This window comes from Thamnophis sirtalis, unplaced genomic scaffold, assembly GCF_051295495.1.
Source record: "Thamnophis sirtalis isolate CommonGarterSnake01/CBP01778 unplaced genomic scaffold, rThaSir2_p1.2 scaffold_11, whole genome shotgun sequence".
Classification (NCBI taxonomy): domain Eukaryota; kingdom Metazoa; phylum Chordata; class Lepidosauria; order Squamata; family Natricidae; genus Thamnophis; species Thamnophis sirtalis.
In genome coordinates, this window is record NW_028261391.1 from 26069838 (window position 1) to 26094410 (window position 24573).

General features: G+C 35.3%; 2 protein-coding genes across 3 annotated transcripts in view; one reads left to right on the forward strand and one right to left on the reverse strand.

The window, feature by feature from the left end:
- The window catches only part of MED12L (mediator complex subunit 12L), a 192006-nt gene that overhangs the window by 75747 nt on the left and 91686 nt on the right, over positions 1-24573 (reverse strand). The gene's annotated exons all lie outside the window — the stretch shown is intronic.
- GPR87 (G protein-coupled receptor 87) lies at positions 1378-24333 on the forward strand. The gene is made up of 3 exons (XM_087725384.1): positions 1378-1600; positions 16752-16878; positions 22928-24333. The coding sequence occupies exons 2-3, from the start codon at positions 16803-16805 to the stop codon at positions 23965-23967; spliced, it is 1116 nt and encodes a 371-aa protein (XP_087581510.1). The 5' UTR covers positions 1378-1600; positions 16752-16802; the 3' UTR covers positions 23968-24333.

The window sequence follows — 24573 nt, forward strand, 5'->3', positions numbered from 1 at the left end:
TTTATTTTGCTATTCATGACCAACTTTACTGGGCAGTGCTCATCTCTGTTTCTTCAACCAAAGAGTCAGGTTGCCCAGAGATATTTCTGTGGTCATGTGCCCAGCATGACATCGTACCACAGCACAGAATGTACAGAGAAACACAGAACACTGGTACCTTTCCATATGCTTTTATGTGGTACCTATTCATCTACTTGCATTTATATGCTTTCAAACTACTTAGTTGGAAGAAGCTGGGACAAATTATGGGAGCTCACTCCATCTTGTAGCACTCAGGTCTTGAACTGCCAAGCTGTAGACCTTTAATGGTCTAAGACTCACTGTCTTAACCACTGAGTCACTGCATACCATAAATCACTAGATGGCAGCAAGAAATTAAAAAGACTCTTGTAGGCCAAATACAATACACATAACAATAATATGTAAGTTAATACAAATTAAAATAAACAAATTTATCAGCAATATGCAATTAGCTCTAATGTAATATTATTTTCATGAAAAAACTGAAGCTTTGGTTAAATAACAATGCATTTAGACAGAAATAGATCATGATATTGCAGTGGATGTAAAAGGCACCTTAAAAATGCTTTCATTCTGGATTTTACAAAACTATGCAGGTAGTTCTTGATTAGAGACTGGCACGTTTAGTGACTGCAATTATGACAGTAATGAAAATATCTTTACAACCAGTCCTCACATTTAAAATCTTTTCAGGTCTGTAAGCAGACCTGTAAACTGAAGTAAGATCATAAGCACATTTACAGGTTCATATAGTGACCACTTCACTGTACAACCAAGTTTCCTGTCCCAATTGCATTTGCTAAATAAGGACTACCTGCATTCTGGTAAATGGCAAAGTTTATCATATGCAAATTTTATTTTCTTAGGAAAACTCAACTGGCAAAAAATGACAGTCTTTGAACAAGCAGAAGGGCAAGTTTTATTTGTATTGGTGTTTTTTCTGAATTAAAGTTAGTCTAAACCTTATCTCTCATTCAGACGACCTCCAGCATCCTGGTACAGCACAATTATCAAAAAGACAACATATAAATGCTAATTGTTTTATTCACTGATAACATACCACATATGAGTATAAATTATTTTGCCTCTCTCCCTTTGAATTATTTTCTTTGTGAAGCATGGTTATTTTTTAAACAGCGTTGCTGCTCCTTGCACATATCTCAAATGAAAAGTAAGCATCTTTTACCTAAAACTTTGTATGGGTAAAACACGCTCTTCTGATTTTTTTTCCTGTGCCGTCTATCACTTTAATTTTACCCTTGACTCAGAAAAAAATAGTCCTAATTTCCAAATCTCACCTACACTAGTTTGTGAGTCATGGTACTGATCAGCCAGTTGCTCAAGCTCTTCCTTGCTGAAGCCATTCGGAACAGTTCAGGCATAGAAGACCTGAAGGACATTCTTCTTATTAACAAATTCATTTTATTCAAAGAGATTTTATATATTTCCAGTCAGGATATATGTTTATCTTTTTTTTTTTCCTGGTTCAAGCTAACAAGAATTTTTTGTTGTTGTTTTGGGGAAGAACACAATGCAACCTGGAAGTAGTGGGAGGAAAATGAAGAAAGAAAAATGACAGGTAATGTTTAAAAGTTCTCAGACAGGGAAGCCTATGGGCTCTGATTGAATTTTGTGTTATTTCATGATCTTCTTGTTCAACAAGGAATGTAATTTGGAGTGAAGTGCAATTAGCGAGAAGGAAAGTGTTTCTGAAGGTAGAAATCTATACTGATATTTGTTGAATTAATTATACAGAAGGAAATATAAGTTGCTCTATATGTAAAAGAGGATAAAGTTCAAAATTGGTTTATTTTATAGTAGAATGCAAAGTAGCATTATATTATAAAAATTTGTATGTTCCATTTTTTTTAAAGTGAAAGAATACTCTTAGAACTTCTCGCTCTTGTTCAAGAAAAACAACATTGGATTTTAACGCTCTTAATTGTACTAGGGATACAGAAGGATCATGCTAGCACATGTCAGACTAGAAATCCCTAAAAACTACCATAAACAAAAGTATTAACATTCCACATTTTTAAATACCATCAGTGTAGTTGCTAAGCTTTCACTCTTGGTAAAAAAATAAAAATAAAAAAAGACAAAAAAATAGGACAGTGCTGTAAACTTCTCTACTGGGCAATTTATCTGAAAGCTAGATAATTTGAATTTTCAGAAAGTTTAAAAATAAATTTTGTGACTTATTAAAGTTTTCCTACTTCACTTATATTTAATATTTTTATTTTTTATGTAAAGATGTAAAGCTTCTGTTGCGGAGTCTGAATAATTTTACAAACGTTGCAGGTACATTGTTCTAGGATATATTTTTTTCTTTATAGTCAAGACATTAAATATGTAGAATTATTGAATACGTAAACATCATTTGTTGATTCCTTTGACAGCAGAATCAAAGACCAAGTGCCTTTCTTCATAACTTATTTGTTCGTTCTGTGGTTTTCAAGTAAGGTTGTGAGAACAGATCTCCTTGATAGTTGCCAAAAATTACATGAATGTGTGGAGAGTCAATAAGCACTTTTGACTCACAGTGGGCATGTGAGATGAACCATAGAGATGGTGCACAAGTTCTGAAAATTCTCAGCCTGTACTTTCTTATTTCCTTTCATCTACAACTTTCCCCGTTACATAGAAGTTGTCTTTCACTGTCTCCATTCTTTAATTATGATTGCCTTTCCTCCACTCCCAACCCTAAAGGAACTCTGGACAGAGTGAAGTCACTCAGCTATACAATTTCTCTTGCAAGTAATAGCATGCAGTATTCTCTGGATGTATTCCACTTCTAAGGTACTTGGCAATTTAGGACATGTTGTTCTCTACAATATAGTCTTCACAGTCATAAGGTATTACAGTGCCCAGGAATACTTGTACAGTTACATATCTAAATAGGAAATGTTTTGTGAATTTATTTGTAAATATTTCTGCACTTTTCCTCACTTCCTCACAACCTATTCTGCATGTATTTACACCAGGAAAAAAGCAAAACATGCTATGAAATGCCAAATGATTAAAGGCAAATTTGTAATGATTTATTGGAACAGATTTATCTGTACTTTAATTTGCTCCAGTATAGAACAGCACTTTCCTTTGCAGAGCTTATTTTAAGCAGACTAAAGAAGATGGGACCTGAGAACTAAGAGGAACTTAGATTAAATATGAGCTGTCTTATGTTTACTGCTTGTCTCTGAGTAAAGTAGCTTGCAAAGTTAAATAAAAAATGATGAAATAAGAATGGATTATTTTTGCAACCAAGTCAATGAATGATGAGAGATTTTTATTAGAAATACTTCATTTTAAGACTGAGGGTCAAATGCTGTTTGCCATGATATGAAGATTAAATGGTCTATTTGAGGCAATTCTCAGATATCAGACTCCTTTATCTAGAAAAAGAAGACATATAAATAGAAGGCTGTTTCCAAAGTAGGATATACCATACCTGCAGTAGAGATTCCAAGATTTGAAATACTGGAGGGTTGTGACTTTGGAAGAAGAAATCAAAAGAATGCTATGGGCCATGATCCAAGGATCACAAGGTGGTTCCCTAAACAGCCATAGGGGCAGTGCTTGTAGCTTACTTAATCTTATCATGTGGAATTATTACCATGTTTCCAACTCTGTTATTCTTCTAAATATCATGGATTTCAAATTTTATAAGAATCTTACAATGGATATCTCTAGTCAATAAATTTCCTTTTGATGCAATTTTATATAAAGCAGTATTTCTCAGCCTTGACAACTTTAAGATTATAGATTGATGTAAAAGGAAATATGATCAGTTGTAACATAATACAAAAACCAACATAAACTGCAGCTAAATGGTCGTTCCTATTGTTTCTTAAACTACCACTGTCTTACTCTGTTTCTTGATTGTTTTGCAAATTTCAGGCACAGAATTGTCCTTCCTAGAGATAGTCAATAAGGTTCTTTAAATAGAAGCCCAGTATGCATGTAAAATTAGTGTTACATTAACACGTTGTAGATTGGTGCTTTGACTGCTTTAAAAAGTGGCTAGCACTTTTGATAACTTGGAAAATTTTGCACCCTCCAAATCAGGGGTGGGTTTCGACCGGTTCGCACCGGTCCCTGCAATCCGGTTGGTCGCCGAACCCGGAAGTAAGTAACTTCCGGGAACGGCGAACCCCCCCCCCGCGCCCGCGCCCGCTCCTTACCCGGTTTTTACGAATTCTGCGCTTTCCACGCATGCGCAGAACGCCTGCGCGATCCTCCAGGAGCAGCTGGAGCATCGCGCAGACGCTAGTACGCATGCGCGCGCCACATGCGTGCGCGAGGACGCCGCCGGCCTCGTTCCAACCGATCCGGTTGGAACGGGGCGAGAAACCCACCCCTGCTCCAAATCCAACATTTAGAATTTCCAATTAGCAAAGTCATATTAATTGTGTATCCTGGGAATTCCCATCCCAACTTATTTAGAGATCACTAGTTAGAATGTTAACTTAGTACACACACAACACATCTCTCACTGATATTGGTACTACTGTTTAAAGCATGCTGCTTGTTGGTATAAAAAGCAAGGCAGGATATTTAGAAACTTTTAAAAGACTATGCTTCAGTAAATTAAAAAAACACAAGCACAGGTTCCTAGTTTATAGATAAAAAGTGTATTGAGGAGCCTTGGTGGACCCTGGGCTTGTTATTTTCTTGTACATGTTTAATTATCCAATTAGGTAACTTCATCATTGCTAGCAAGATGTTAGCACAGTATAGCACTGATGATGTTGGGTAATAGAACATCTGGAGGAAAACAAGCAAGCCCAAAGCACTAAGGACTCTATAATTCTATCCTGAGCTAGAAATATTCTCTTCTAAGAGGCACACTGTACATGACAATGTGGCAGAAGATGCATATGCAACCTGGCAGAAATTTATTTACAAAGAATTTATCAAAACAACAGGAAAGGATCCAAACTATTAACTGGAGAAGTTTCTTGGATGAGAAGAGAAATATCTTCAAAGAAAGTCCAGTTGCCTCTTCAAAAAGCACCTCTGGGACATCTAAACTAGTGTTTTATTGAATGCAGGGAGTCAATGAACTTTTGAGCTTGCCTCAATGCAAGATTGGTAACTGTAGGTCTCCTTTTGTGCCAAGTCTTTCTGTCTGCCGTATTTGGATAGTTGCATAGCACTAGCATAACACGTAGTTTCTTTGTCACTGGTAAGAAAGCCTTTAGACTCCATTGCTGAAAGAGTAGGCTTAATTTTCTGATAAATGGATGTTTTGCGTTTCATCATCGCATTCACTTTATGAATAAGAAAGTCTACCATGGTAGATGTTGTATAGGCACCCACAATATCATCTCAAAATCTCAAGTATCTATTGAGCACTGTCTTCAGTCTGAAATATTGTGGTTTCTAACAGAACTAACAGAGGGTAAGAAAAGGACAGCTAATCCAGAGACACACATAGTACTCACATAGTACTCTTTTTCCACCATAGTAGTCCTTTCTCAAAATGCACTTTTATTGTTACAGTTAAAATATAAATACAGTTATGTTTATATTTTAATAGCATACAGTGAACATCTATACATTTTAATTACAAGCCTAATTAACTATCTGGTAGATATTTAAATACAAAGCTTGCTTGGAATTCTTTCACTGTTTTAATTGCTATGTGATATTTCTCATGTGTCTGACAAAAAGAGAAAAATCCAGCCTTGAGACAAAAGGCAGCACAGTCTCAGCCTGTCCTGACATAAGTGCCTCTTGGGAATTAGGGCAATTTTATTTTCTTAGCTTTATATCAGGTTCAGTAGAACGAAGCAATAGAGTTGGTTTTCTCTGTTAATCCTATATTAAGGCGAATTAATATATAGTTAGGGAGTCGATATAAAGAATATGTAAAGGAAAGAACAGTGTACACTTCCCCTACTGTAGCTATTGCTGCAATGGTGGGTTCCACTCCCGTTGCAACCAGTACACTGCAACAGGGCTGGGCATCCACGATGTGCACGTACAGAGCGTGCGCATGCATACCCACTGCCCGTGATGCTCCAGCTGCTCAGTGGAGCATCGCGCAGGTGCCATATGCCCCATGTGTGTGCGCAAATGCCTCGGTCGGCTCAAATAGAGGTAAGGAGAGTGGGCAGGCCGGTGGTCCCTCCGGAGCACCGTGCTCCCGGCAGGCACTGGTATGCCCATACTGGGGTGTACCGGTCATATCCCACCACTGTATTGCTGGGACTTATTATTAATTGTGTATAGAATTACTTATTAAGGGCTAAAATTATGTTAACTATTTCTTTCAAAGTAAGCTATATAAGCAGATAGGCCACAGCACCATTGGATAGGTGCAGCTCCATCTTGAACATGGTCATAGCAGGAATTTGAAGAATGTTTTAATTTATTGTTGTAGTCCCAGAGTAGACTATTTTACCAATTTGCCAAAGTAAATTTACTTTAAAGTCTGTCAGTGCTAAAATTAATTAATCATGTTCAATTAATACCATAGGTAAACAAGAACAGAAGTAAAAAGTTAAGGTACTGTAGTTTGGACTTTACTTGTTTTCATTTGCTAAATATTGTCCAAACTATTATATACTATACAAACACACAAATTGAAGCAACAACGAAACATAGTTCTTAACTATCATGTAATAAATCAATAGAACAGATGCATAAGCTTATTATATACCACAGTTAATGCACCTGTTGCTTTTTCAGTTCTCCTTTTACTCAGTGTTAAACAAAATATTTTGACTGTAAACGTCTATTTCATAATTTCAGTATATGTAGAATGGATAAAGTACGTAATTTTGCTTCCCCAGTTATGTACTTCATGTTTTGAAGTTTATAATAATGAATTATGTTGCTTCCTAAATTATGAATGTCATAAATTATGTACACTTTGTGATTGGAAGAAAAAAAATAAAGCATAATTGTGATATAATTTGTGGGACAGGCTATATTAACACTTGTATAACTTGGTATGACAATCTATAGAATTGTAGAAGGGCAGAGTCAAAAAAGAAATCAGCCTAGAATCCCTACATAGCCACAAACAAACGAAGTCCAACCTTTCTTAAATACAGTTAACCCATATGAAGCATCAAAATAGTGCTAACCATTGGTTGAATAGATTCCCATGCCTAGGCACGAGTAAGAATAAATTGGTTTCATTGGAACTTCAAATGTGGCCCTGATCTTACATGCCTGACAAGAATATAATTAAGGGACTCCTGCCCCCCAGGCTGACCTTGAGTCTACGCTGGTGAAGTAGAAATATTTTATGCCATTTGTTCAGAATTATTCCATCTCTGAAAGCATTGTTGTTATGGGGAAAACCTTGGTTTACTTCTGCTTTCAGAAGTACACAACCTTCAACATTAGCTAATCTTGCTAAATTTGTGTCTTATTGCTTGGAATTTAAACAGCTTCCTTCTGTTTGGAAGGTAATTGCTCTGGCAATTAAATGCAAAGCAACTGAAATAATGCAGATTTTGCTTTGGTTTAATTAACTAGTTAGCTGTATTAATTTATGTTTATGCTAATAATGATTAAGCTATTAAATTTTGTATTTTGCTTTGTTATATGCACATTTTCTAGAATGGCTATGAATATTATAACAAAAAGTCAACACGGGTAGTCCTCACTTAGATACCACAATCGAGGCAAGAATTATCTGGTCATGGTTTGTTGCAGTTGTTAAATGAGAAACCCATGTAATCACATCATTCTCCCAGTTGCAGCCGTTAAGGAGGCCAAAGAAGGACAGGCAGTTCTTTCACTCTATGTGCAGAAAAGAACTCCTTCACTGGATGGAGAAAATTCAGCCCATCCAGGAAAGGAGTTTTCTGCACTCTTTAGCTGACCAACGCTCCATTAGGCCAGCCCAGAGAAGAAGTTCGCTTCCGTGAAGAGAATGAAAGAACAGCCTGCACTCCTTCAACAGGCAATTCTTTTATTCTCTCTGCATTCCTTCTCTGGGTGGGCTGAACAAGACATTCTGACTTCTTTTGGCTAGGCAGTTCCTCCCTTCACTCCCTGTGCAGAGGAGGATATTTTCAGCCAGAGACTGGAAGATTTCCCTGCCAGACTGATTTGAACCAGCATGGGGTGCTCTCCTTTGGTCTTTCCCCTGATATATTATTGGCTTCAACAATAGCTAGTGTAATTGAGCAGATGACTGAAGGTACAGAAATACAAAATTACCTCAGTCAAGCGTCATGGATGCATAGTCTTGAACTTGACATAAAGAAAATATACTTGCAAAAAAATGAGGAATCAACACATGGAAACTCTGCTAAAAGTTTGTATAAGAATAACTGGAGAGAGAAGCAAAAATGACATTGTCCAAATAGATTATTTTGGACTATCTGGGCAGACAAAAGATTCATATCAGGCCTTGTGTCAGATAACAAGTCTGTGTCATGTGATAGTGATAATAGAAGATTTCAATTATCCAGATATCTGCTATATTCTGTCAAGGTGGATCTCTAGCAAATGCATGTCCTCTTTTGCTGATAACATTGTATGGAAGACGGTGGATAAAAATAAGGGTGATCTGTTTTTCTAAATCTAATTTTATCAATTTGTTAAGAAAAGACTTGTACCTTTATGAATAACAATCATGTTATCATTAATTTCAGTATAACCAGAGGAAAAGGAACTGAAAGAATTAGTCCTGAATACTTCAGAAAAGTGGATTTTTATGAAAATTGGATTGGATTGGATTTATTACATTTATATGCCGCCCTTTTTCCCGAAGGGGACTCAGGGCGGCTCACAATTCAGTCAGGGAAGGGGGTACAGACAGGGGATAAAAAAACAAACATAACAATACACAATTAAAACACACAACAACCATACCATTCAAGGAGGGGGGCAAAAGCTCTTTAGCCCCAGGCCTGTCGGAACAGCCAGGTTTTAAGGGCTTTGCGGAAGGCCTGGAGGGTGGTGAGGGTTCGAATCTCCATGGGGAGTTCGTTCCAGAGCGTCGGAGCAACCACAGAGAAGGCTCTCCTCCGGGTAGTCGCCAGTCGGCATTGGCCGGCGGATGGAATTCGGAGGAGGCCTAATCTGTGGGATCTGATCGGTCTATTGGAGGTAATTGGCAGCAGGCGGTCTCTCAAGTACCCAGGTCCAATACCATGAAGGGCTTTATAAGTGACAACTAGCGCCTTGAAGCGTATCCGAAGACCAATAGGCAGCCAGTGCAGCTCGCGGAGGATAGGTGTTACGTGGGTGAACCGAGGTGCACCCACGATCGCTCGCGCGGCTGCATTCTGGACAAGCTGAAGTCTCCAAATGCTCTTCAAGGGCTGCCCCATGTAGAGCACTTTGCAGTAGTCCAGTCTAGAGGTCACAAGGGCACAAGCTAAGTCAGATCCCATGGTTAAAACATTGAAAGAGAAAAGTATCTGGGAAGAAGTATCTGGGAAGAATGAGAAAGTCTATAAAATGAGATATTGAAGGAGAAATCATGAATATTTTGTACACCAAGAAAAAAAATAGAGAAACTAAGAGACAAACTTGGATCTCTCTAAAATGCTGAAAAGGAAAAGGAAAGATAGATTGGAAATGAAACACATAACCAATGAAGAATACAAAGATTATGAAAGTCTTCAGAAACTGGTAGTAATAGTATTAAAAAGTTTTAAGCTAAAATTGAACTGAAATTTATATAACAGAATGACCTTTTAGTACATGAGAGACAAAAGGAGAGTGCCAGAAGGTGTAGGGTAAGAAGAAAGTGATGAACTGGTAATGGCTGATGCTATGAAAATAATAGTTATCAAGGGCTCTTTTGCATTTCTCTTATTTCAAAATGGAAACAGAACCTAGTTAGTAATTTTTATGCAATTGGAAGAAGTTTAATAAACAAGGAAGGATTAAGAGAGATCTTAGCTAATTTCAATGATGAAACTAGTAGAAGGGAAAACAGAATTGCTGTCTATAATCTTTGAGAACTGAAAGATTGGTGATTGTGCCAGGAGACAAGAAGGGAACAAATTATACCCCCAGCTTTAAAAATAGGGGAGGCCCCAGAGAGGTGGGGCCTGACATCACTATGACACAACATGCAATCTTGGGGCTACAGGATTGCTCTGTTGCTGGATGATCCTTTTGGGATCTAAACCATTCTGAAGGAACAGTGATAGAGAAGGGCATGTCCTGCTGATCTCTGGGGCATTGTAGAGCCTCTGATTGATCCAGAGAAAACTCTTTTTGCCTGCAACAAGAGAAGCAGCCATGGCTACAGAAGGTTGGGACAGACCCCTGAAACGGAATCAGAATAGGAGAGACAGTGTGTCAAAATGGGTGAGAAAAATCTTTATTATTAGAGAAGAGAAAACCCAAAAGACTAGAGTTAAAATAAAATTGAAGACAGAAGAAAGCAAGTGGGGAATTAACCCTGGTTAAAAACTATTGTGTTATCTTTTTCACTTTAATTTTGTTTGTTTTATACGGATGGACTTTTTACAAATGCCTCTTACTTTTAAACTGGACTGGTCATTTTTTTTCCTTCTTCCTCTATACTTTTCCCATTTTTTGTATTCGTGGATTAAAAGTCTTTCCTCGCAAGGCTCATCCGGATCGTAATCTTTAAACATTTTTTTCTCTTCTGGAGTTCGGAGCTTAGAAAGAGGCAAAAATAGAGGGAAAAGATGTAACATTGCCATCTAGAGGCTGGAGACTTGGTAACATCTGCTATTACAAAGCTATTGGCTTTGTTTACTGAAAGGGTCAGTGGAAAACAGTTCATTTATACAGGTGTTCCTTTGAAGGAAAGAGAAACCTTTGACCTGAAAAACTTCACTGAATTTGTTTGACACCCAGCAAAAGCCTTGGATGTTTTAGTGGCTGTGTTTATAACCTGGAAAAATGGTGCAATATGAAGAAGAAACGGAACTAACATTGCAAATAATTATGCTAGAAATTCAAAAAGTCTTAATAATCACAGAGAGAATTGAATAGACTTGAAATCATAGATCAAAATACAGAAAGTATGGAGGGAAGAGTTGAGAATACTTATAAAACAACAATGAAATTTGAGGACAGAGTTCAAAAAATCACAGACACATATGAAAGTGATAAGAAAATTGTTGACACTGACAGCAAATCGAGAGTGGACGGAAATGAGAAGTGCAAAATACATAAAGGAGAGATCGATGAACTGGAACTCTCTGTCAGATGTCAAAACATAGGTGAAGAAAGGGGAGAAAATTTGGCAGAAAAAAATGAGAGTAATTTCGGCAGATACAGGATGATGAAATGAAATGTCACAATAAAATTTAGTTAAATGTAGTTAAACTTTGAGTACTATGTATAATACAAAGTAATAATAGCTATAGTCAAATAAATGATCAATAATTATAATAAAGCATTTATATATACTAGATTGATAATATGAAATTTTATACAAACTGTAAATGAGCATGATGGAGATGATGTTGAAAAACCTTTTTATAAAAGATAAATAATTCTATATAGAATAGAATATAAAGATGTAATATCATTGGATGATTTCAGGATGATGTAATCAAATGCAATAATATAAATTTACTTCAAATTTAATATGCCTCATATAAAAAGGATGTAACAATAGCTATGCTTAATGGATGTTTAACCATTATAACAATTTGTATACATCTATATTAGATTGATGATACTAATAATGGAAAAAAAACGTGGAATTGAAAATTATTAGAGAATGTTATCAATACTAAAATAATAGAATGACTTAGAATAGGATATAAAAAATTCTTTATTATTAGATATATTGAAGATGATATAATGAATCATTATAATATAAATGGATACATATTTAGAATACCTTGTTCAAAATGGAGAAACAATAGTGATAATCAAGTAAATGAAGTATAATAATAATAATGTATATAAAGATATTTGATTGACAATATGTGATTTTTGATAAAGCTAAAGTGATGACTATGGAAAGGATGCAAAAAGACCTTGCAATAGCAATAGCAATAGCAGTAGACTTATATACCGCTTCATAGGCCTTTCAGGCCTCTCTAAGCGGTTTACAGAGAGTCAGCATATTGCCCCCAACAATCTGGGTCCTCATTTTACCCACCTCGGAAGGATGGAAGGCTGAGTCAACCCTGAGCCGGTGAGATTGAACCGCTGACCTGCTGATCTAGCAGTAGCCTGCAGTGCTGCTTTTAACCACTGCGCCACCTTGGCTCTTACCTTGTAACCAATCGACACGCTGTATGCAGTTGAAGAGGGTTTTATGTTATATGTTTTGTGTGTTTGTGTTTGTTTGAAAATAAAAATTTTATTTTAAAAAAATGGGGGAGGCCCTTATAAATATAGATTTGTCAATGATGATTAACAAGTAATAAACCTCCAATAGATTATTAAGCAGCATGTATGTGAACACTTAGACAGGCGTGTTACAATCAAGAGGAGTTAGCAAAGGTTTAGTTTCTAAATAATGTGAGGTGAACATTACTTCCTTCAATTGAATTATTATTTTAGTAGATTAGGGGAATACTGGGCACATATTTTATCTGGATCTCAGAAAAGTTTTTATTTGCTAATGGTTGCAGTGATCTATATTGCTGTTCTCAGCAATGGCATCATAAGGAAGATGAATGAATCCCTTTAAAATATTAGCCGCCCATTGTCATTTTGTGTGATCTGCAAAAGTACAAGGAAATAGATCAGTCTACATGTCAGAAGGAACTTCCTGACTGTGTAAGCCTGTGTCAGCCAAGCTATGACAAGAAGGGGTGACTTCTACTTTGCTGGCAGTCCTCAAAAGTTGAATAGTCATTAATCAAATGACTCTAGTGGATCATAGGTTGCAGGAGACAGCTTATAGCATTCTTCTCAATTCTTTAGATTTATGTCTTATTAAAATTAAAAGATAATTACACACTGTGTCTAGAACAATGGTGGGTTGCATGTGGTATGCCCCGGTACGGGTGTACAGCTGTCTGCCCGGAGCACCGGGTACCGTTCTGGTACAGAGCTCCGGAAGGGCCATGCGCCCTTACTTGTATTTGAGCTCTTCGGCGCTTACGCACACAGAGCATGCAGCGCTTGCGTGATGCTCCACCGAGCAGCTGGAGCATCGTGGAGGCTCGCTGTGGCATCGCAAGAGGTAACGACGCATCCATGTGCGTTCATGTAGTGGATGCCGGAACCCACCACTGGTCTAGAATTAAACTAATGAAATTCTGACACTCACCTAACAATATTGTAACCTAAAGCATCAATATAATGGATCAACTGAGTAGAGATAATGTTCTAACTATATTCCCCAAAATATAGTCTAGTCAAACAGTGATGTTTGCTTTGATTGAAAATGTGTATAAAAAGATGCACGATTATGTTTACCAAATGGATTTGTTCTAGTATATATTCCATATTTGCTCTGTTATAAATAGCAAAGTTTGCCTACAAAAAAACCTAGCACTGCACTGTTCTAAGCTCTTAATGCCAAAACTGGAAAAATGGCTAAAATATACAAGAGAATTCCCAAGGTACTTTTTATTGTTTTTGAAAAAAAACTAAACTTGTATTAATCCACTAGAGTAAACACTTGTAACAATCAAGGATGGCAATTTTTAGCTGAAATGCCAAGTGCTGCATTGGTGCTCCACTGTAGTAGACAATTGCACAAAATCTCCTCTTATGAAGTTCAACAAAAAATATACAAACAGCAGATGTCCACACCCTGTGCAAACAGCCTCCCTCATTTCTTTCAGAGTTGAGATCTCTCTTCTCCATCAAAACAGACTTTCTGTCAACCTGCTACGTATTTATTTCACAGGCTTCAAGAAAAGAGAGCATCCATATCAGGCTACATCAAAAACACATCCAGAATTAAAATTATTGGATTGTTTGTAATCAGACACTGAAACAAACAAAACAGATGGAAACGGAAATGGCAACCCAGGCTGAGATTTGTATCTCTTTATGCAATATTTTTTAATCATCCTTCGTTTTGAAACATATAGAAATAGATCAGATATTTTTATCTATTATCCTTCAATCTATGATTTTGTTTCTTGAGTAAGACTGTTACTTCTATATCCAAACCTGTCCATCAACTTTACTGATGAATTGCATAATACCTGTAACATCGTACATACCTTTTATACAATTATCCCATTTGATAAGCTCTAACTTTATACATGTTATACAATATAGAATAACAAAATCTATTAAAATTAGTAGCTAAAGTATTCCTCTTTTCTTTTAAATTCTTGTTGAAACAGCTATGTAGTGCATTAGCAAAGGACAATTAAAGCGTCTGTTGATAGTCAAATTATCAAATATAAAAATATTTGCAAAACACTTGATTAGGATTTGGACACACCTGGTTAGGATTATTTGCATTTGAATATGAAGCAACTTACATTGACTGCAAGGCAGTGGGCTATTCTATTGAGCTATGGTGGGAATTTTTAACATGTTAAATGCTGTCATACTGAATTCCTTAAAGAGAAAAATTCAGATGTTTATAATTAAGCAGGAAGACTTGTTTTGTCATAAACTAATGTCAAAAATGCACAAAATGAAATAGTGCAAACAATGGAAATAAAAGTGATTGCCACTCCCTTCTGAACACACAAGTAATAATTATATATATATATATATGACAAAATGAAATGTGGAAGCAATCTTCAGTTGGCCATGAAATTTCAGAATGACTTTAAGATCTGATAGGCAGCAACATTTTAATAGCTTACATTTGAGATTCAAATTAGTTGACTTTTAGTCCTTCGTATTGCAGCCCTATACATACACTTCTTTAAATGTTACTTGATTTTAAAACCATTTCCAACATTCTAACATATGTTCTTAAAACATATCTTATATCTCATCATAATCTATGTTATATTATTTTGAATAGACTATACCTGCTTGAACCTCACTGCCAGTGATTGTCTGAATTGCCATAAAAAGCGTTGGGAAGGCAAATTTTGGCATGAGATAAAGGTTAATGGAATCAAAGAGATGTTGGACTTAGTCCAGTTGTGGTTATGTACTGGCAATATGCTGATTGCTTTTTTGACTCTGCTCTCAGGCTCTGTTACTCCTTCACCTGAAATTTTTGGAATAAATCCAAATTCATCCAACCAGCTATCTTTCCATACTTACATTCAGTCTGGGTTTAGTTCATTTTGTATCTGAATCCCCTTATAACTTGCCTGCATTCATATAGATAAGCAAAGAAGATAATAGACCTGAAGTGATTTTTATGAAGGAAAAATTTCAGCCTTTCATAAAAAATATGATGGTCCCCTCTCTTTCTCACTCCTGATCTCCCACACACACATTTTCTTTTCTTCAAGGATTCTCAAATGAGTCCCATAGTTTGAAGTAGTTTGATCGTAATAAGATTTATTCAATACTTGTCATATATAAACATTGTTTTGCTGTTATCTAAACACCAGGCATACAAACTTCTTTTTCCAAGCGCCCAAAACATAGCAGAGCATCTGTATTCAGTAATTCTCATACAGGTTCCAAAGTATATTTTATAGAAATATAATGTACACCAGAACAATGCTGGTCATTCATAAATGTAGACAAAATGAAGAAAAAAGTTTGTGACCACTAAAAAAAACTACTATGTGGGTAAATCTCTGCTGATAAATATTTACTTACATAATTTATCTCTACCTCTGATGCATGCAGAATGCCAAGATTAGCTCTCCTTATCCATATATACAGTCATATTCTCTGTTTACCCCGAATCAGGTTTATAAAAATCACTCCATGAGGATTTCATGATGAAACTAAGTTGAGAAGACGTTTGATGACTTGTACAAACAATAGAAAATCCCTGGACATCCTCCAAATAAGCTTCACATCTTAGTATTTATTTTTTTCTGCTTAGATAATTCTGGGAACAGAAGAATTCAATAGTATTCTTTCCTCTGTTTATAATGATAGGGTTTCTTTATTTAACTTTCATGTTACTGGAAAACATTACTAAGTACAAAGAAGAGCAACCAAGATAATTAGGAGACCAAAACATGATGAATGGTTGCAGAATTTGGGTATGGCTAATCCAGTGAAAAGAAAGACCAAGAAACACATGATAGCAGTGATCCAATATTTGAGAAGCTGCCCGAAGAAGAAGGCATCAGCCTATTTTCCAAAGCACCCAGAGACAAGACAAGAAACAACCAATGGAAACTAATCAAAGAGAGATCCAACCTAGAACTAAGGAAAAATGTCCTGACAGTAAGAACAATCAACCAGTGAAACAGTTTGCCTTCAGAAGTGATGGCTGCTTATTCACTGAAGGCTTGTAAGAATTCTTGTTTGGTGATTTGTCTTTCAACTTTACAGCAGAGACTGCTGATAGAGTTCAACTACAGTTGTTGAAACCTTGATCTTTTTCTATTGGGAAAGAAAAGATTTAAAAAGAAGAGTGAGGCACAGTTGGATAGTTAAAACAAAATAGGAAGCATTGATATAGAAGAATGTAAACTGTGTTAACAAATTAGAAATATGGTCATTATGGAAAAAAATAATATTAGTACTACTTGAAATCGAGAGTTCCAGCCAAATCAAGACCATTGATTTGAGCTCAATTTGTGTTCATTAATAAGATAAGGAAAGAATGGCAATACAGAAAATAACTGTGACATGTTTCTTCACAAACGTACCATCATCTCCATCTGCTTCTTTCCCTGTCCAGTTATTGATAAGATAGTTACACTGAATTATTTGCTCATTGTAAATATTTACATTTTTATATTTTTCAGAAATTAAAATTTTCACAATCCATCATATACTGCAGATCAGTTGCCACCAACATGACTTCTGAAAAGCATTTGATGTGCAAATCAACAGTAATAATGGGGTCTAATATATCATATCTGAACCTTACAGGTAATAATTGTTGTGTTTTTTTAGGGGGGAAGGAAAAGAAGGAATTCTATAACTTTTAAGTGGTTTCCTCTGCTTTTTCAGCATAATTTTGCAAGATTCACATAACATTTTGCAAGCAAATGTTATGATTATTTCATTGCTATTCAATTGTCCGGTTGAGTCGCTGCTATTTTCTTTGCAAGATTTTTGGAAGTGGTTTGCCATTGCCTGCTTCATGGGGCTGAAAGAGAATGACTGTCTGAAAGTCACCCAGTGAGATTAGAACTCACTGTCTCCCGGTTTCTTGCTTGGTGCCTTAACCGCTACATCAAATTGGCTTCAGTTTCATAATGAGGACTTTTTCTAATCTTCATATAACATTTAAGATAAATTGCCAGAGCTTTGGATAATCTGTATTCTTTATGAAATCTTACAAAATAGTGTTAATGGTAGGGAGAAAGCAAATACTTTCAAAGGAAACTATTGACACTGCAGCCAATTTATTTAGGTGAAGCTATTTAGTAAACAAATTGTGTTTTCTATGTGAATTGCATTATGATTATAATTATATTATGTATAGTTGTTTCATTTAGGTAAACATATGTTTCCCAACAAAATTACACCTCTGATATTCACAGAAACAATGAAATTTCATGAAGCTCCTGGAGAAACTTTTAGCTTCTTGTGAATTCCAATTTCTTTTTTTTATTATTATTAAAGTTTTTTTTTTTCAAAACAAACACAACACATTAAAATCTTCCTTTTTTACATACTGTAGAAAGTGTATCAGTTGGTTACAAAAAGACTTTCGTGCATCTCTTCCACAGTCATCAAGCATAATTCATATTAACTCAAGTATTTTAACTCAGATATTTATACATGTTACTGTCATCATATCCCCATTTTCATTTGACTATAGTCGTTTAAACGTCCTTCATCATAAAATATACCAAGATTTAATACATAACCACATACTGGCTTTTCATTTACTATTTCTAAAATCCTCCAATGACACTAAATCCTTATATCCTATTCTAGCTAAACATCCATAATATTTAATAACAAAGTTTTCTATCCTTCTTTCCAAATCACTGTTTACAATTTACATCTCATTTCCTTATATTGTACCCATACATATGTACGTTATTATCATTATCCTTCCTTTATTTGACTATATCCTGCATCATATCATTTTCCCCCTAGTAATCAAGACTTAACTGAATCTAGCTTAATTCTTTTTTATTATTATTAACCTTTATATATAATCCAAAAGGGTTTCTAATCTTCCTTTCATGGGTACCATTCAATATTCATATCCAGTTATTAGTTATCATAACACTACACATTGTATACATTATTATCATTATCAATTATGTATTAAACTATATCTATTATCACTAAATTTTGCTAAGTTTAGCTAGTTTTAAATTATACTCTTCCATCTATCAACTTGTATCTTTCCAATAACAAAACAGTGTCATATCTTCTGCCATTTGTGGCGTCAGTCCTCTAATCATCACTTTAATCAGCTTTATATGGACTCCTCTTAGCAACTCTTTGCTTATAAGATCTCTCATGTAATTTTGACGCCCTTCTTCTGTTTCCTTAATCTGCTTCTTTGATTGTTGGTGGTGTTATCAAAACTATTGCTAATAAGATTTATCTCTTTAAATCCATAAATTCTTTTATTTTTTCCCCTTCTGAATCTTCTCATCTGGGGTAGGTTCCCCTCCATTTAATTCCTCTTTCAGTATTCCATTCTTTCCATCTTCAGAAACAAACAAATCACCATAAATATCAGCAATTTTAATTTCTTTATATTCATTTTCCTCTTCGATTTTTTGGATTTTAACCGCCACTTTTTCCATTTGATGAACATATTCAACTTCTCCATCATATTTTACTGTTAGATGCACTAAGTAATCCAACTTCTTCTCTATCCTCTCACTTGTATTCGATAATTTCTGTTTTTCTGAGAATATCTTTTGCAGATTTAAAACTTCTTTCCGGTGCTGAAAGTGTGCCATGATTTCCAGCTGACGAACACTGCTACTCTAGCTTAGAAGGTTTTAGCAGGATTAAGTATTACAATAACATTTCACTTTTCTCTGGTTAAAAATCTACTTCAAAGGAACATCTGTGTGTTTTTCTTCTTCTTATCACTCTCTATAAATAAGCTGTAAGTCTTTGAAGTGCCAAGCCAGGATAATCAGTGAAAAAAGTATTTCGTTTCCAATACACAAACATCTAGTTTCTGAGTAGCAGCGTTATAATGTTACAATGTTACCATTTCTTTGTTTCTTTTTTTATCTTTTTGTATTTCAAGTTTTTTAAAAAAAAGGTCCGATTCGTAAATGAGTTAGAAAAACACCCACAGTAATGAAAGAGGAGAGTTTTAGTCCATAGATTACAGAGAATAGTCAAAGGAAAAAAAATAGAAGAAGGAAACTTAATACGTTTGTTTTAAAAGGCTTGCATAAATTCCATCCGTAAAAATAGCATTTAAAAAGTAAGATAACCCACTGTTCAAAACGAGTCCAAATTTAATTCCGCCGCTTATTTCTTCTGTTCTCCAATTTAAATTAATTTTAAGGTTTTTAAAACACTAAAAATTCCTCACCAGCTGAAAACACTTTCTCTTTCCATATCCTTCCATTTTGGAGCCGCCCCGACTTCATCAGCCATTTGGCTGGATTTTTTATCACCAGCTTGAAGAGCTTCTCTTGGATCAATCAGAGACTTTGCGATGTCCCTGTGATCAACAAGATGTATTCTTCCTGTTCACCGTCTCTATGGGACGGTTTAGGTCCGTTTGGACCAACCAGAGGCAAAAGTGTCAACTGCGATCTCAGAGCATTGAGATCACACGTTGTGTCGTCGCAACTTCGGATCCCCCCCTTGTGAATTCCAATTTCATTAAGTATTAAAAGAAAATCATTTGTTTTGAAAGAAACAAAGTGTCTTTTCCTTCTTACAACCATTATTTTTATATTAAATTTCAGAAGTTTAAAACAGCCAAAAATATATTGGAGAAAAGTGTGCTAAGTGCTTAAGCCTAGTTTATTTCATGTTATCATCTGAAATGCTGATACCATTAATATTAATGTAAAATTTAATATTCAATAAAATAATATTAGTTTTCGCCCAGGAACATATTATTTCATTCATCAGATGAACATAACAGAAGATGCCTATGTAGGAAATTAGGTTGAAAAATAATCCAAATTCCATTAAGGCAGTAACTTTATATGCTAATACCAACTTAGGTTCCATAGACCCAGTCCAATTATCAGCTATATTTCCTTTTATGTAGTCTCTTTATTATTCTTCATAAATTTGCTTCCTGAATTGACAGCTTGCAACAATTATTAAAAATTTTAATTGGCCTAATAAATTTACTTTAGTTATTATTAAAGTTGTTTAATTATCTTAATAATTACATTATTTAGTTTTTAAAAATACTCACAAACATTTTCCAATCTAAAGCTACTCTTTATGTTCTTGTCTTAGTCTTAAAAGCATATATAAAGTTATTCTATGGGTTATCCCATCTTTATCATTCATTTTATTAATGTTAAAAAAAGTGTTCCTCCTTTTTGTAAATTAAAGTCATAGAGCATTGGATTGCAGATCTTTCTCAAGAATTTCCCATAAACTGTTCCTTCCTTTTCTATGCATACTTCTAACAGTGTAAACCATGTTTAATATTAACTAGCATACATGTTGTACATTATTTGTAATCAGCTACAAAAATGCAGCCGAATTCAGTAAAGATGATCCATGCTTGTATGAACTCTGCATTTAGAAAAGCAATGACACTGGCAGAAATTTAGAATTAGATATCAGTTACCTCGCCAATCCTATATAACTATTTTTCCTTTATTCGGTAGATCACATATATGTATCTTACTGGACAGTCTCATATTTTAGACATGCAATATTACACCAACCCACACACCCACGCACCAAAAAAGGCTTCAAAGTTTTCTTAGGAAGTTTGTTCAATTGCTGGATTGATCTTAAGAATTATAACACAAAAGATGTACTTTTTTCTCAGTTCTCTTTGTATCCCTAAGTATTCAGAGGCAAAGCTCAACAAGCCCTTGCATGCAGCAGGAACTTACTCATCTGTATTACTAAACGTATTCATTATTTAAAACAATGTATTCCCTGCCACCTCATTGTTGTAACTGTGGTCTAAAGCTCTTTTTTAAAAAAATACAATATTAACACAGCACTATAATTTTCTTGAAATACCAGTTTTGTTGCTGAAAGACAGCTTTAGAAGAAAAACTTTCCCAAATGAATTAAATGTCAAACTTTATATGATCCACTGCAGAAAAATGCTACAAAGCTTGACTTAAAATCCGTTGTGTCTCATTCCGTGTTTCTTGTAGTGGTCAACCTGAAGCTTTTGAAAAACTCAAAAGGGTAGTATAAAGCAACAATAATTTCCTGATGTCATTCCTCAGGGATTGAATTGTGTTGAATATGGAAACACACAAACCTAAATATCCTGACCAATAGAACTCTTTCCAGACATTTCACCTATACAAAAGTGACCCTTAAGTGATCTTTGAGAATATCGAGTCTAATATGCAGCTGAGTTCTTGCAACTTCAGCATTTCTTCTGCGTAAATATTTCCTACTAATAAGTAAGAACATCTCCACTCCACTGCTGCACAATTCTTCTATTTCACAGTTCCTTCTAATGCTGAACTTTGTCTTTTTATAATTTTTGCCCACTAATTCTAGTGCTGCTCTCTGAGGCAACTACTCAATTATAGGTTCACAATTACTTGAATTTAAGCATTTACAGTAGTCTGTGTGAATGTGTATAGTAGCACATAACAGACAGTTATAATCAAATGCCCTTTACTACTACCAACTGCATAATTAATTCATTTGGGTAAATACATATTTTTAAAAGGATGCTACTTCATTGAAACTCCCAGATTCCAATCCTTGCTAAAAAATCAATGAGACATGATGTTAAAGCACTAATTATCATGGTCTTGGCAACTTATATACCATTTCTACAATCATAACTAAATAGTGCAATATCAAGATTAGTATCAAGTTATATATGTAAACCTGGTAGAAAATTGGTCTGTTCTCATAGCACCAGATGCTCCAGTCCTATTATACTGAATAGATCTTAGGAAAGAGATTTATTTTTGGTTGAGAGAATGCCTAGAAAGTACTTCTTAAAGACTCTTGGGTTGGGCAAAGAAGGAAACTTCAGCATAATACTGACTTGCCATAATTAAGGAAAGTAACCCACATCACACTACAGATTCTCATGTCTTATGATTCCTGGGCCTTTGAACTAGAATCAAAAGAGAAATGAGTCAGACTTTTCTGCCCATCATTGTGATTATGATTTATGTTAATACTTCCTGAGAGCATCGTTGAAATAGTTACAATTTTTTAGTCTGAGTCTGTCGTCTGCACCTCTATAACTGTTTGGTTTGGTTCTGCAACCCAACAAGACAGACACAGACTTTGGAGGATAATTAGAACTGCAGAAAAAGCAATTATATCCAACATGCCTTCCATTGAGGACCTGTACACTGCACAAATCAAAAAGAGGGCCGTGAAAATATTTACAGACCACCTCACATCCTGGACGTAAATTGTTTCAACAACTAGCCTCAAAATGACGCTATAGAGCACTGCACACCAGAACAACTAGACACAAGGACAGTTTTTTTCCTGAATGCCATCACTCTGCTAAATAAATAATTCCCTCAACACTGTCAAACTACTCACTAAGACTGCATTACTATTAGTCTTCTCATAGTTCCTATCACCCATCTCCTCCCACTGCAGAACTATAACTTTGTTGCTTGTATCTTTATTGATGTTGTTTCCTGATTGCTTATTTGTACCCTATGACTATCATTAAGTGTTGTACCATATGATTCTTGACAAATGTATCTTGTCTTTTTATGTACACTGAGAGCATATGCAGTAAAGACAAATTCCTTGTGCGTCCAATTACACTTGGCCAACAAAGAATTCTATTCTATTCTATTTTAACCAACCTTTTTAACCATCATTTCTGTAGATCATCAGTCTCCGGGTCAAGACATCAATCTTTGGGCCAATTATTCACAAGACCTAATTGGGAATCCCATCAATAATGAATTTACAACTATTGTTTTACCTCTGCTTTATCTCCTTATCTTCTTGGCAAGCATCTTTCTGAATAGCTTGGCCGTATGGATTTTCTTCCACATCAGAAGCAAGACCAGCTTTATATTCTACCTCAAAAACATTGTAGTTGCAGATTTGCTGATGACTCTGACATTTCCATTTAAAATTATTGAAGATTCAAGGCTGGGGCCATGGTACTTCCATTTTTTCCTATGCCGGTTTACAAAGGTTTTGTTTTATGCCAGCATGTATACAACAATCGTTTTTCTTGGACTTATTAGCCTTGATCGATATCTGAAAGTGGTAAAACCATTTGGAGATTCCAGGATGTACAGCATTACTTTCACTAAGATTCTGTCACTTGTGGTTTGGATTGTTATGGTGTTTTTAGCTTTGCCAGATCTGGTCCTGACTAATAGTTACCCAGCTAGGATAAATACCAGTGACTGCTTAAAACTGAAAAGCCCATTCGGAGTCAAATGGCACAATGCTATCATTTACTTCAATAATGGCATATTTGTCATTGTGCTGATTCTATTAATAGGATGTTATATTGAAATATCCAAATATATCTATAAATCCAGCAAGCAGTTTATTAGCGCTTCAAGTCACAAGAGGAAACACAGACAAAGCATAAGGGTGGTGGTGACCGTATTTTTTATTTGCTTTGTGCCATACCATCTATGCACAATCCTTTTTAATTTGTGCCAGTTAGATAATTATTTAGGTGCTTCAGCCCACAAGATCTTGTACTACTGCAAGGAAGTGGCTGTTTTCCTATCGGCAAGCAATGTCTGCCTAGATCCAATCATCTACTTTTTTATGTGTAGATCGTTTTCACGGCGGCTTTTCAGAAAATCAAACATACGGACAAGGAGTGAAAGCATCAGATCCTTTCAGAGTATCAAAAAGTCAGAAGTGAGGATTTATCATGAATATACTGATTTGTGACATCATTGCTAAGCATTTTTTTTAATGGCTATTTGTACCAATGTTTTATATTTGTAAATAAAGGTATTTTGCTTGTTTTACAAATCTGAATATATTTTGTGATTAACATTTTCAGCCTTTCCATGATTTTCGGTTTGAAAAGGAAGAAAATAGTTGTTCAATAATTATTACATAATATATGTCCTTTGACAAGTGAGGATTTTTTTTCTACTTACATTAGGATTATTTTAAAAGATATATGGTGCCATCTAGTGGACAAAAGCAGGGTTGTGATACAATGCAAGGGCTTAGCAGCTCAAACAATGCTATCTAAGGATAGTTCAAAACTGTAGGCTAAGTTGCTTTTTCTCCCAGGCTGCTCCCAGCTGTTTCTAAAGACAACTTCAAAAATTGCAGCCTTGTGTGTTGGCAATGGGACTAAGTCATAAACATAAGGCCCGATTGGTTGTTTCCCTATTTCTTGCCCTTCCTATCCCTTCCTTGCTGATTGTTTCCTCTAACTAGTTCTCATATTTTCCTTAGTTTTCCCAGATATTCTCTCTCTCTCTCTCTCTCTCTCTCTCACACACACACACACACACACACACACACACACCATTATTGCTC

Coding starts and splice junctions, on each gene's coding strand:
- GPR87 (XM_087725384.1), top strand. CDS start 16,803: ATGACTTCTGAAAAGCATTTGATGTGCAAATCAACAGTAATAATGGGG. Junction 16,879..22,927: donor ATCATATCTGAACCTTACAG/GTAATAATTGTT, acceptor TCATTTCTGTAG/ATCATCAGTCTCCGGGTCAA.